Consider the following 14,059-nt stretch of genomic DNA (forward strand, 5'->3'; position numbering starts at 1 on the left):
TTGCTAGTGTGCGAGTGACCAATCCACAAATTCCAGTCAATATCTGTGAAATTAAAATCCCCCATTATAAGACTCTCTGATTTACTGGCCCACTCTATTTCCCTGTACAATATCTTATTATACTCATCAGAGTCATTAGGCCTATAGCACACTCCTACTCTCAATTTTGATTTCCCTATGCTTATGTCACACCAAACTGACTCGACACTGCCCTGTCCATCGATGTCGACTGGCTTCACTTCCTTGGACTTTGTGTTTCTTAACTAATAGCATAACCCCTCCTCCCCTCCTGTCCTGTCTATCCTTTCTATACACATTGTATTCCCCAAATTCCAGTTCCGCATTACTTATATCTGTGTGACACCACGTCTCCAATATCCCAACAATATCTGCCCTTGATGTTTTGAGCAATACCTCAAATTCATCAAATTTATTTACCAAACTCCTAGCATTGGTGTACACGCAGGTATACATGCACCTGTTTCTATTCTTAGCTACCCTAACACAACCCATGTGTTTACTTGTACCGCAATGACTTCCAGCAGTCTCTGAAATATCCTGAATCTTGTTTTTCAGGCTTCTGCTCATTTCAATAGAAGCAGTGCAAGAATCACTTCCACCTCTGCCAGTGGCTACTGTTAATCTATTAGTCCTTGTATCCCCCCCCAACTAGCAGTTTTCCGACCCACCTAACACTGCCTCGACAGCATCAGCAAAAATTCTTGCACCCTTTCTATTTAAGTGTATCCCATCCCTGTAGAAGCAATCTCTCCTGTTAACAAGTACAGTCCAGGCTGAAAAAAATTCTACCCCTTGAGCCTTGCACAATCCCTCCAGGGCCGAATTGATCGACAAGGCTCTCATCATATACTCCCTCCTATCGTGTCTGGGCAGAATTGCAGACACTTTCAAATTCAACCCTAATTCACGGCTTTTTTTCAACAGTGACCTGTACTTGCTAAGTAATTCCGCCGGTCTCCTACTCTTAATATCATTAGTGCCAACGTGTACAACTATATCACCTTTTGTGCCCTTAAAAGATGATATCCGCTCTACAACGTCATCAACCTTTGCCCCTGGCAGACATACCCTGGTCCTATTCCACCTATCCTTTTTACAAAGCATGTTCCCCGTTTCCCTGACAATAGAGTCACCAACAACTACTAGTTCCTGTGGGACCAGCGCATTCTGCCTAGGGGGCTGCCTCTGTGTTGCCTGATGACCAAGTGCAAGCTCTGGCGTTGATGTGGGCAGCTGAGAGCTTGATGGGCCCCTCAATTTATTTCCTTCGAGGGCATCCACCCTGTCCTTCAAGCTCTCATAAAGGCCCATAACAACGCTGAGTTGTCGCCTGATTTCCTTGCACTCCTTACATCGTGCACACACAAAGACATCCCCCTTGGCAGCATCATGTCCCGTACCCGACTGCTCCGCAAACATCAAGCAAACAGTGCATTTTAAAAGACTGTGATTCAGAGGGCAACTGCCCCCCCTCAGTTCTCCCCTGAACCACAGCACTCCCATTAGCTTGAGCCTTTTGCTTTGCTGCTCTGGTCAGAGTCATGATTCCGATTTAATTCAATAAAATTTCAAAACAAAAATTAAATCCTTAAGTTATATCCAAAAACAGTTATGTTAATTTTTTTTTTTTTTTTTTTTTTCGGTATCTAGTGTTTTCTACGAGTTCCCTTTATACAACTTCCGTATCACGTGTACCACTATAGTTATGTATTAATTATTTGTTACGATTAAGTCGTTATAAATATATATAGTTAAAATACAATTTAATTGACAATAAAGTTTATCAAGATTAATAGATTTACTGATTAATTGACAATATTATATTATGCACTATACTACACTAAGCTTATGCTATCGTGTAAAAATGGCGGGAATTCTCGAACGGACTCGTAAGTATTGATTAGCTTCCAAATCTCGCTATCTCAATTTAGAATAAACTAAGGATCCTCACTAGGTCTATAATCTACTTATAGAAGATAATTTGGTATAACAATTGGTTAATAAAGCGACTAAATTTGGTTAAAAAAAAAAAAAGACCTCTCGTTCAATTTGTGACACGTGGATTTGATACAGTTACCGATACTAAGTAATACCTACAAAATCTCTGTCTAAGTTAAACTTTAAACTAAGTATCGTAACTAGGAATATAAAGCTACTCTAGAAAATAAGTTAATATGACAATTTAAGCTAATAAATCAGAAAATAAATCAGGAAAAACTTCTCTGTTTCAAGAGCTTCAAGGAGCTTCGTCCGCACAGGATAACCTCGTACCCAGATGAATACATATTTATTTGTTAATGCTTTTGCTTTATAAATAAGTTTTCTACTTTATACATTTTTAACTAGCAATAACTGGATGTTTAGTTAGAAAAATATAAAGCAGAATATTTGCATACAATAAATATTTTTAAGAGAAACTACAAAGAAATTGTCAACATTTTATCTCCAGTTCTTATTGACTTTTAAAAAATAGGCATTTTTGTAGACATTTTGTGCATTTACAAAGAGCAATTTCTTTGTTAATACACGTGGAATTGTCCAGTTATGTTCGATCCCAAAAGCGGGGGTTAGGGGGTGGCAGCCCCCACCAAATATTTTAAAAATAAGCAATTTTGTATACATTTTATACATTAACAAAGAACAATTTCTTTGTTAATGCCTTTGGAATTGTCCAGTTCTGTTCGATCCCAAAAGCGGGGGTTAGGGGGCAGCAGCAGCCCCCACCAAAAATTTAAAAAATAAGCAATAAACAAAGAAAAATTTCTTTGTTAATGCTCCCACCAAAATTTTTAAAAAAATTAGCATTTTTGTATTCAATTGGTGCATTAACAAACAGCAATTTCATTGTTAATGCCCATGCAATCGTCTAGTAATGTATGGGCAAGAAGAATCGCAGTTGGTGAAATTAGCATTAGTAGAGGCATTTGATGCAAGAAAGCAAGCTTATGCAGCATCAGCCAAAAAAAAAAAAAAAAAAACCCACTTCCACTTCACCCCTCTGTTCGTTCAAAATACCTGTCCAGCTGAGCCTTAAACTTATTTAGGCTATCAACCTCCACCACAAGGGATGGGAGTCTGTTCCACCAACCAACCACCCGCTGGCTAAAGGCAAATTTCCGCACGTCTATCCTACATCTGTCTTTCCTCAATTTGAATTTATGCCCTCTCAGGTGATTTTTCTGAGCTAGAGGAAGAATCCCATCAGCATTGAGCATGCTTAAACCATTCAAGGCTTTATACACCTCTATCAGATCACCTCGCTGGTGCCTAGTCTCCAGACACTGTAATTTGCAAAACTTAAGCCTTTCTTCATAAGAGCACCCCTTTGTTCCATTCACTAATCTTGTTGCCCTTCTCTGTACTCGTTCCAGCAGCTCTACATCCTTCTTGAAATGAGGCCTCCAGACCTGTATACAGTACTCTAGGTGTGGCCTGACCATTGCCTTATACAATGAAATAATCACCTCCTTATCCCTGCTGGAAAAATTCCTGTATATCATTGACAATACTCCATGAGCTACTCTTGCAGCCCGTCTGCACTGCTCAGAGAACTTCATATCTGCCTGCACAACCACCCCCCAAGTCCCTTTCATTCTCTACCACTGTCAGTGTAGTACCACAGAGTTGATACATTGCTCTGGGGTTGCTGTTTCCCATCTGTAGTACTTTACATTTGTCAATGTTAAACTTCATTTGCCACCTCTCAGCCCATCTGCTCAACCTTTCCAGATCCTGTTGCAGCAGTATAGTGTCAGTAGTGTCCTTGACAACCCTGCCAACCTTTGTATCATCTGCAAACTTGGACATTAAGCTTGATATACCATCATCAATATCATTTATAAATACAGAAAACAATAATGGACCCAACACTGAGCCCTGAGGGACTCCACTAATAACATTAGTCCACGATGAGCAGTGTCCATTAATTACCACTCTCTGTCTTCTCCCCCTCAACCACCCCTTTATCCATAGCAGCAACTTGCCTCCAATGCCACACTGCTCCAATTTGTGTAGCAGTCTTCCATGTGCAACAGTATCAAAAGCCTTTCTAAGATCCAAGTATATAATATCAAAGTTATTCCCTGCATCCAGTTCTTTTGTGACTGCATCATAGTATCCAATCAAGTTGGTCAGGCAAGACTTCCCCTTAACAAAACCATGCTGTGTCTGAGCTATAACTGAAGTCTTGTCTAAATGATCCTGCAGTGCTTCTTTAACCAGTGCCTCCGTTAATTTTCCTGGAACAGAAGTTAAGCTCACAGGTCTATAGTTACTTGTGTCAGCCTTTGATCCTCCTTTGTGAATTGGGGTCACATTTGCACATTTCCTGTCTATGGGTACCTCCCCTGAGTCCAAGGAAGCTCTCATAATTATGGCTAAGGGTTTGCTTACTTCCTTTGCTGCCTCCTTTAATATAACTGGATAGATCCCATCCACCCCGGGTGCCTTTCTTGTGTTTATCTTCAACAGTTTCTCCTCCACTTTACTCCCAGTTATTTCAAGATTCTGTAGCTTACTGCTAGAGTTGAATGCACCTCTGGCATTCCCCTTGCTGAATAACTCCTCATGTGTGAATGTCGATGCAAAATATTCATTTAGTTTGTTAGCTACCTGAGCAGGATCATCAACAGTTGACCCATCAATATCAAGTGGACCAATCTGATTCATCCCCTTCCTTCTAGAGTTTACATAAGTAAAGTACTCTTTGCTGTTTTTCTTTGCTTCCCTTGCCAAAGATTTCTCGTAATCTGCCTTAGCCTGCCTAACCTCCTTTGTAACTTGGTTGCATATCAACTTGTATCTATCATAGGCTTCTGTGTCATGTGTTAATTTGTAAGTATCCCATGCATTTTTCTTCTCTGCCATATGCCTCATTAGTTCATCTGACATCCATTTTGGCCTAAACCTTGAACAATATTTCTTAGTTGGTATGTAAAGCCTAGTAGCTTCCAAGATAAGTTCTTTGAATGCTTCCCATTTTTGAATTTGCTGTTGGTAACATCATCAGATGGTCCCACTGTATAGAATTTAAATACTGTCTCAGTCCATCGTAGTCGCCTTTACGGAAGCAATAACCCTTCCCTTTACCCCTGATGGTAGTTACCTCTTTGAGTAAATCCCACTTCAGCACACTGTGATCACTGCCACCTAGTGGTTCATTTATCTGCAGATTCTTAATGCATGAAGAATCACTGCTGATAATCAAATCAAGAGTATTACTCCCTCTTGTTTCCTCCCGAACATGCTGATGTAGAAAACAATCATCCAATAAATCCACAAAAGCCCTGCTAGTGTGTGAGTAACCAGCCCCCAAATTCCAGTCAATATCTGGGAAGTTAAAATCTCCCATTATAAGACTCTCTGATTTACTGGCCCACTCTATTTCCCTGTACAGTTCCTTATTATACTCATCAGAGTCATTAGGCCTATAGCACACTCCTACTCTCAATTTTGATCTCCCAATGCTTATGTCACACCAAACTGACTCAACACTGCACTGTCCAGCGATGTCGACTGGCTTCACTTCCTTGGTTTTTATGTGTTTCTTAACTAATAGCATAACCCCTCCTCCCCTCCTGTCCTGTCTAACCTTTCTGTAAACATTGTACTCCCCAAATTGCAGTTCTGCATCCCTTATATCTGTGTGACACCACGTCTCTGATATCTCAACAATATCTGCCTTTGATGTTTTGAGCAATACTTCAAATTCATCAAATTTATTTACTAAACTCCTAGCATTGGTGTACACGCAAGTATACCTGCACCTGTTTCTATTCTTAGCTACCCTAACACAACCCATGTGTTTACTTGTACCGCAATGGCTCCCAGAAGTCTCTGAAATACCATGCATCTTGTTTTTCAGGCTTCTGCTCATTCTAATAGAAGCATTGCAAGAATCTCTTTCACCTCTGCCACTGGCTACTGTCAATCTATTGGTCTTTGTCTCCCCCCAAGCTAGCAGTTTTCCGACCCACCTAACACTGCCTCGATAGCATCAGTAAATATTCTTGCACCCTTTCTATTTAAGTGTATCCCATCCCTGTAGAAGCAATCTCTCCTGTTAACAAGTACAGTCCAGGCTGAAAAAAATTCTACCCCTTGAGCCTTGCACAATCTTTCCAGGGCCGAATTGATCGACAAGGCTCTCATCATATACTCCCTCCTATCGTGTCTGGGCAGAATTGCAGACACTTTCAAATTCAACCCTAATTCTCGGCTTTTGTTCAACAGTGACCTGTACTTGTTAAGTAATTCTGCCGGTCTCCTACTCTTAATATCATTAGTGCCAACGTGTACAACTATATCACCTTTTGTGCCCTTAAAAGATGATATTCGCTCTACAACGTCATCAACCTTTGCCCCTGGCAGACATACCCTGGTCCTGTTCCACCTATCTTTTTTACAAAGCATGTTCCCCGTTTCCCTGACAATAGAGTCACCAACAACTACTAGTTCCTGTGGGACCAGCGCATTCTGCCTTGGGGGTTGCCTCTGTGTCACGTGATGTCCAAGTGCAAGCTCTGGCGTTGATGTGGGCAGCTGAGAGCTTGATGGGCCCCTCAATTTAGTTCCTTCGAGGGCATCCACCCTGTCCTTCAAGCTCTCATATAGGCCCACAAGAACGCTGAGTTGTTGCCTGATATCGATACACTCTTTGCATCGCGCACACACAAAGACATCCCCCATGGCAGTATCATGTCCCGTATCCGATTGCTCTGCAAACATCAAGCAAACAGTGCATTTTATAAGGCTGTGAGTCAGAGGACAACTGCCCCCCTCAGTTCTGTTCTGAGCCACAGCACTTCCATTAGCTTGAGCCTTTTGATTTGCTGCTCTGGTCTGAGTCATGATTCTATTAATTTATTAATTAATTATGTTATGTTATTAATTATGTTAAATAAATTAATTATATTACGTTTGTAATCTAAGTCGTTATATGTATTTATTTAAACGTACAATTTAACTGCTAACGAAATTCAACTAACGCTATCTAGTACGGTATATAACTATCGTATCACAAAGGCTCGAAAATTACGAACGGTAGCGGAGTTGAAACACGTGGAAACCTTTACCGATACTTTTATGCAATTACAAGGCCGAGTAAAGAATAAATACACCAAATTAATCAGAAAATCACTGAATAATGTTATACTACTAAATTTAAATCAAAAGTTTTAGAAAAACAATAATTTCAAATCAATAAATAAGAAAAATCCACTTAGCGGCTTTGAACACGACCGTCTCTAGTAGCCTCGTCAGCAGACTCTAATAAAATTTATATTTCTTGTTTTAAAAAAAAAAATTCCCATACCGAAAATTTAAAAAAATTCAATTGATAAACAGCAGTTTCATTGATAATGCTCGTGCAATCGTCTAGTAATGGGCGAGAAGAATCGCGGCTTGTGAAATGTTATTTCGGTTAATTTTAGCCTTTATTTCTTGTCTTTAAAAGAATTGCTTTTTGCTGTTTTTATTTTCTTCTTTTTAGTTCTGACGTATTGTGATGTCATGTGACATTTCGTCATCCCAGAATTACACACATTGCTGTTTCTTGATTTTAAAAAAATTTCCTTTTTCGCATTCCTTTTCCTTCATTTTCAGCTCTGGTGTCATGTGACATCAACCGCGTGCGAGCAGGGAGAAGAGGGGGAATGCAGTGACAGGGCGGAGTCACAATCCATTAATCACTGCTTTCTCCTCTTCTCCTCGCCGCCATTTTGTAGGGTGCACCTTAAACTAAATTTTTACCTCCAGATTGTTTGAGACTGGTTTGCGGAACATGAGGAACACTTCCAGGTATTGCCCTGACCTCCAAATTCCCCAGACTTCAATCCCATTGAGCATGTGTGGTTTGTGTTGGAGCAGCAACTCCGATCTGTGGCCTCTCAACCACGGTTCTTACAGTAGTTAAAGTATCTGCTGGTTACATGTTGGTACCAGATACATTTATAAATTTTGTAGCATCCATACCTCGCCGGGTACGAGCTGTTTTGGCTGCACGTGGACGACCAACATCATATTAGATTAGGTGGTCATAATGTTTTGGCTCATCGGAGTGCAGTGAAGTCTTTCTTCTTAGTTGAATTCTGCCGTATAGCTCTTCCAGTACTATCTTATTTCTGGATTTCAGGAAGTTCTCTGTTAATACTGAAGGAAATTACCATAGCATTAATAGAAGAAGCCAGGGCACTATCTGACTGGCTTGTTACTCAGCTTCTGGATTAACTTCTAGCAGAGGAACATGCCCGGTGGAACTCTTCCCTATATAGCTGGACACTCCCAGAACTGGACCCCGAACTGAATCCAGAACTACCACTGCAAGTCTGCAACCCTGCCGAACAATAACCGCAACCCACTCTTTTGGCACGAGAACCTTATTTATTTCCTTTTCATTTACGTATCTCCCCCTGTCTAATTTAAACCTGATCCAATCACAGTGTTATTCTTTAAACTCACTCTTCTTCCTTTGGTGGGAAAAGCAGATTATTTTTCCCACACAACGAAACTCTTTCATCTTTTACCTCTAGATCATTTACTGACAATACATTTGAACTACTACATATCGACACTTTTTCCCAAAATGCACTCAGTGTCGCATCCTCCAATAGCAGTGTAAAAGAGGGAATAAACTGTTGTTCAGTAGCTTTTAATTTCCTCACTTGCCATGCCATTGTTCACCATATTCCTTAAGAGCCCTACCAGGCCTACTCCCACTAAAGGAAATATTTCCATAATGATGTTTTTGTTATTCCTTTTAAGTGCTTTACTTCCACACACACTATACTTACTAAGAGAAATATATTTGTAAGATTTTTATGTATTTTCAGTTTCAAGACGATTTCAGGTCTCCATTACATTTGTACTGTGTATAATAATCCCTCCATTACACATTCTGTAATATTAATGATTTATTGTTGTTGATGTTATAACCTTTATGTGAATAAATCATAAATAGTTATTTTTTTTTTAATTAATACTGAAAAACCGGTATTTTTGTATCAATACCGGGATTTCAAATCCTGAAAAAAAATGACCGGGATCCCCGGTATTCAGGATCCCGGAATCTTGGTATTGTAAGCCACCAATGTCAATTGGATGCACTTCCTTAGATTTTATGTGTTTTTTAACTAACAGCATAACCCCCTCCTCCCTTCCTGTCCTGTCCTGTCTATCCTTTCTGTACACATTGTATTCCCCAAATTCTAAATCTGCACTGCTTATATCTGTGTGGCACCACGCCTCTGTTATCCCAACAATATCTTCCTTGGATATCTTGACCAGCACTTCAAATTCATCAAATTTTTTTACTGTACCCCTAGCATTGATGTATATGCAAGTATACATACATCTATTCTTGCTGTTAGTTACCCTAACACAACCCATGTATTTACTTGTTCCATGATGACTCCTAGCAGCCCTTGAAATCCCCAGTACCTTGCTTTGCAGGCTGCTGCTCATTCCAATAGAAGCAGTACAAGAATCAATTTCACCTCTGCCTGTGGCTACCGTTAATCTATTAGTCTATGAATCTCCCCAAGCTAGCAGTTTTCCCGACCCACTTAACGCTGCCTCGATAGCATCAGTAAATATCCTTGCACCCTTTCTATTTAACTTTATCCCATCCCTGTAGAAACAAATCTCTCCTGTTAACATGAAACTTTTAATTAAACACAAAATAACAATTAACGTATTAGATATCATGTTATTTATTAAGGCTAATAATCACATTACCCACCAGTAATGTGATTATAAGCCTTAATAAATAACATGATATCTAATATTAGTAGTAGAAGTAGTGACAAATGATGCAAGAAAGTAAGCTTATATAGCATCAGCAAAAAAAAAAAAAAAAAAAAAAAAAAGAGAAACACCCACACTTCCCATTTTACCTGTCCATCCCCTCTAACAATTTATCTAGACAAATTTCTGCACATGTGATATGCATCTATCTGTATCTGTAATATATCAGGTCATGATGACCGTCTGTCCTGTCACCTAGTTGTGTTTTGACCTGTATGCAGTTCCAAATTTATAAAGTGTATTTAATATAAATGAGTATATGATTCTATAATGAAAATATTATACTTATGTAAGAGTTATTAATAGTTAGCTATTGTTATGCAGTTTATTCTTGCAAATTTACCACATTATTTTCTTTAACAGAACCACTATGGGACTCTCGAGGGTGGACACTGTAAGTATTTACATCAGTTCAGTCCAATGTTTTATTCAAAATAAAATATTTAAAATATTGGAGTGTTCTATTGTTGCCATAAAGTTAAATTTAAGATTAGTGTTAATAAGTTTATATCCTTGTCATTGAATGGGGGTATGGTTTGTTGAAAAAGTTGCGTAACCTGTAAAAAGATTAAACAGCTTCATAAAGTCCTTACTATCCAATATGGTTCATCTATGCAGTATACATGCAGATGGCTCCAAAGCTGATAGTGTGTGAGTGCTGTGCTGTTCTGTTATTCATAAACACCACTTGACAGCCTCCAGAATGCAAAATTTTTACTACAGAATTATGTGCAATGCAAATCGCTATGGAAGCAAATCAGTTCCAACAGTTTATCTTGCAGCATCAGTTTCGCTGATTCTCTTGGTACCATACTTGCCTTTCAATAAGCAGGAAATATCGCAACTGCTTGAACATATTCTAAACATGTTGATTAGGCTAACTGAGAAATAGCAAATTGTTATATTTTGATGGTTTCCTATACATGTTGACTGTGCTGCTAGACTCTCTGTGGAGGCAATTGATACAGCCTTCATAGTTTCCTTAACAGAATATAAGAATCTTGTAACAACTATGACTGTACATTACTAGCAAGACATCTGAAGATCTCAAAATTACAATAACTTCCTACAGATTAAACCAAAACTCCATTCCTGGTCATCCAGTTTCCATAAATTAGAAAAGAAAGACAAGGCTAAGTTTTAGAAAGATTGAAGATCTTTCTAAAACTTACAAATTTTAGAAAGATATTTGAGAAGTTGAGGCTCTTTGTACTGGGCAAGGCTTTTCAAACTGGAAGTTGGGATGTAATGTGCTATCATTGGAAAAACTGTAAATAGGATTTCCACTCATTGGAAGAAGAGCATCAATATACAAGAGAGAAAAAGTTAGAAGACAGGCAGCCATCTACCATCAGTTGCAGAGAGCAGTCAGGAGAAAACTGGATAAGCAATTGCAAGAAAACAGTCACCAGTCCGTAAGATGGGAGCTTGTTTAGAAGCTCCCATCTTATGGACTGTTATGCCTGTTTAGAAGCTCCCATCTTATAATGGACTTATATTTTGGCTCGTTATGCCACAGATAATCAAAATCCTTAGGGCAGTTTTTTGAGTTTTTCCAGTTTTTTTCATTTAATTTGTCCAAAGGTGAGTAAACATAAGCCAGTATATTGACACTCATGGAATTCAGATTGATGATCATTAAATAGATGGAAGGTTTCAAGAAGTTTTTAAGAGTTTGGCAGATGATGAATTTTTCCATTACTCTGTAAAGAGTAGAGGTGAGTGTAGTGTGACAGTAATTGAAAGGGAGGGATTTGACACTTTTTTTAGGAACTTGTCAGATATGAGTAAATTTCCAAGCAGATGATAAAACACCAGAATGCCAGTGAAATAACGTGTAAAGAAGAGACAGAACAGGCTTGTAGACACAGATTTGTGAACAAGTGGAGAAATGTCATCAGGACATGTTGTTTTCTTGGCAAGAATTGTTCAAAATTCTCCTGACATCCTTTTGACGGAAGATGACAGGAGGCATTGAGTGGAGTGTACTGCGAATGATAGGAGGTGCTTTATCAAGATTATAAATCTAAGAGTTAGAAGAAAAGTAGGATGCTAGTAAGTCATCTTTATCTTTAGCTGTGATAGCAACCAGTTTTAAAAGAGATGGGAGTATTGATGAACATAAGTTGCAGCCAATATCATTGGCAAGAGACTAAAATGCTCTACTACCATTTGGACAATAAGTTTCCTAATCTGAGCTATTCAGAATTGAGTTTGGACTAATTAATAACTTTTTAAACTCTTTTGCCTACACTAAAGACTGTTGCCAGTCTTTAGTGTAGGCAAAAATTGAAGCTGGAGATTTGGATACAAGCCAGTTTCAATATTCTGAATATCTTGAACAGCTGTAGCACATTTATTGGAAAACCAGTGACGGACAAGGTTTTAGGGTGGAAAGGGAAATAAAGTAGTTTATCTCTCCAAGAATAATTTTATTGACAGAATCTGAGCACTGGAATCATTAATTCATAAAGATAATCAAAAGACTTGAAACAGCAATTCATCCAAGAAAGGGAAGAATAGAAACCGTATAATTCTATTTTGCATTGGGAACAAGTTGCCCTTGTTCCCAATTATACTGTGAAAGCCATTTTCAAACCTGCTAAGTTGTTTTTATATTTCTTAATTCAATTGTTTTGCTAAAATTAGTAGTGCAGTTTTAGCATTAGCATTAGTAGAGGCATTTGATGCAAGAAAGCAAGCTTATGCAGCACCAGCCAAAAAAAAATAAAGTAAAAAAAATAAATAAAAAATAACCACTTCTACTTCACCCCTCTGTTCGTTCGAAATACATGTCCAGCTGAGCCTTAAACTTATTTAGGCTATCAACTTCCACGACAAGGGATAGAAGTCTGTTCCACCTACCAACCACCCGCTGGTGGCTAAAGGCAAATTTCCGCACCTCTATCCTACATCTGTCTTTTCTCAATTTGAACTTATGCCCTCTCAGGTGATTATTCTGAGCAAGAGGAAGAATCCCATCAGCATTGAGCATGCTCAAACCGTTCAAGGCTTTATAACACCTCTATGAGATCTCCTCGCTGGTGCCTAGTCTCCAGACACTGTAATTCGCAAAACTTAAGCCTTTCTTCATAAGAGCACCCCTTTGTTCCATTCACTAATCTTGTTGCTCTTCTCTGTACTCGTTCCAGCAGCTCTACATCCTTCTTGAAATGAGGCCTCCAGGCCTGTATACAGTACTCTAGGTGTGGCCTTATACAAGGGAATAATCACCTCCTTATCCCTGCTAGAAAAATTCCTATATATCATTGCCAATACACCATGAGCTACTATTGCAGCCCATCTGCACTGTTCAGAGAACTTCATATCTGCCTGCACAACCACCCCCAGGTCCCTTTCATTCTCTACCACTGTCAGTGTAGTACCACAGAGTTGATACGTTGCTCTGGGGTTGCTGTTTCCCATATGTAGTACTTTACATTTGCCAATGTTAAACTTCATTTGCCACCTCTCAGCCCATCTGCTCAACCTTTCCAGATCCTGTTGCAGCAGCATAGTGTCAGTAGTGTCCTTGACAACCCTGCCAACCTTCGTATCGTCTGCAAACTTGGACATTAAGCTTGATATACCATCATCAATATCATTTATAAATACAGAGAACAATAAAGGACCCAATACTGAACCCTGAGGGACTCCACTAATAACATTAGTCCACGATGAGCAGCGTCCATTAATTACCACTCTCTGTCTTCTCCCCCTCAACCACCCCTTTATCCATAGCAGCAATTTGCCTCCAATGCCACACTGCTCCAATTTGTGCAGCAGTCTTCCGTGTGCAACAGTATCAAAAGCCTTTCTAAGATCCAAGTATATAATATCAAAATTATTCCCTGCATCCAGTTCTTATGTAACTGCATCATAGTATCCAATCAAATTGGTCAGGCAAGACTTCCCCTTAACAAAACCATGCTGTGTCCAAGCTATAACTGATGTCTTGTCTAGATGATCCTGCAGTGCTTCTTTAACCAGTGCCTCCATTAATTTTCCGGGAACAGAAGTTAAACTCACAGGTCTATAATTACTTGTGTCAGCCTTTGATCCTCCCTTGTGAATTGGGGTCACATTTGCACATCTCCAGTCCATGGGTACCTCCCCTGAGGAAGCTCTCATAATTATGGCTAAGGGATTGCTAACTTCCTTTGCTGCCTCCTTTAATATAACTGGATAGATCCCATCCACCCAGGTGCCTTTCTTGTGTTCATCTTCAACAATTTCT

The 14,059-nt window shown here is 39.1% G+C and overlaps 1 protein-coding gene across 1 annotated transcript in view; it reads left to right on the forward strand.

The window, feature by feature from the left end:
• LOC150081141 (ubiquitin carboxyl-terminal hydrolase 8-like) overlaps positions 1 to 14,059 on the forward strand; it is a 581,739-nt gene that overhangs the window by 501,578 nt on the left and 66,102 nt on the right. Inside the window, exon 20 of the mRNA XM_090381373.1 lies at positions 10,186 to 10,216. Coding sequence (XP_090237499.1) covers positions 10,186 to 10,216 — 31 coding nt within the window. The remainder of the gene's footprint in view (positions 1 to 10,185; positions 10,217 to 14,059) is intronic.

Source organism: Mastigoproctus giganteus, chromosome 9 (assembly GCF_048544385.1).
Source record: "Mastigoproctus giganteus isolate SK-2022 chromosome 9, ASM4854438v1, whole genome shotgun sequence".
In the NCBI taxonomy this organism is placed as follows: domain Eukaryota; kingdom Metazoa; phylum Arthropoda; class Arachnida; order Uropygi; family Thelyphonidae; genus Mastigoproctus; species Mastigoproctus giganteus.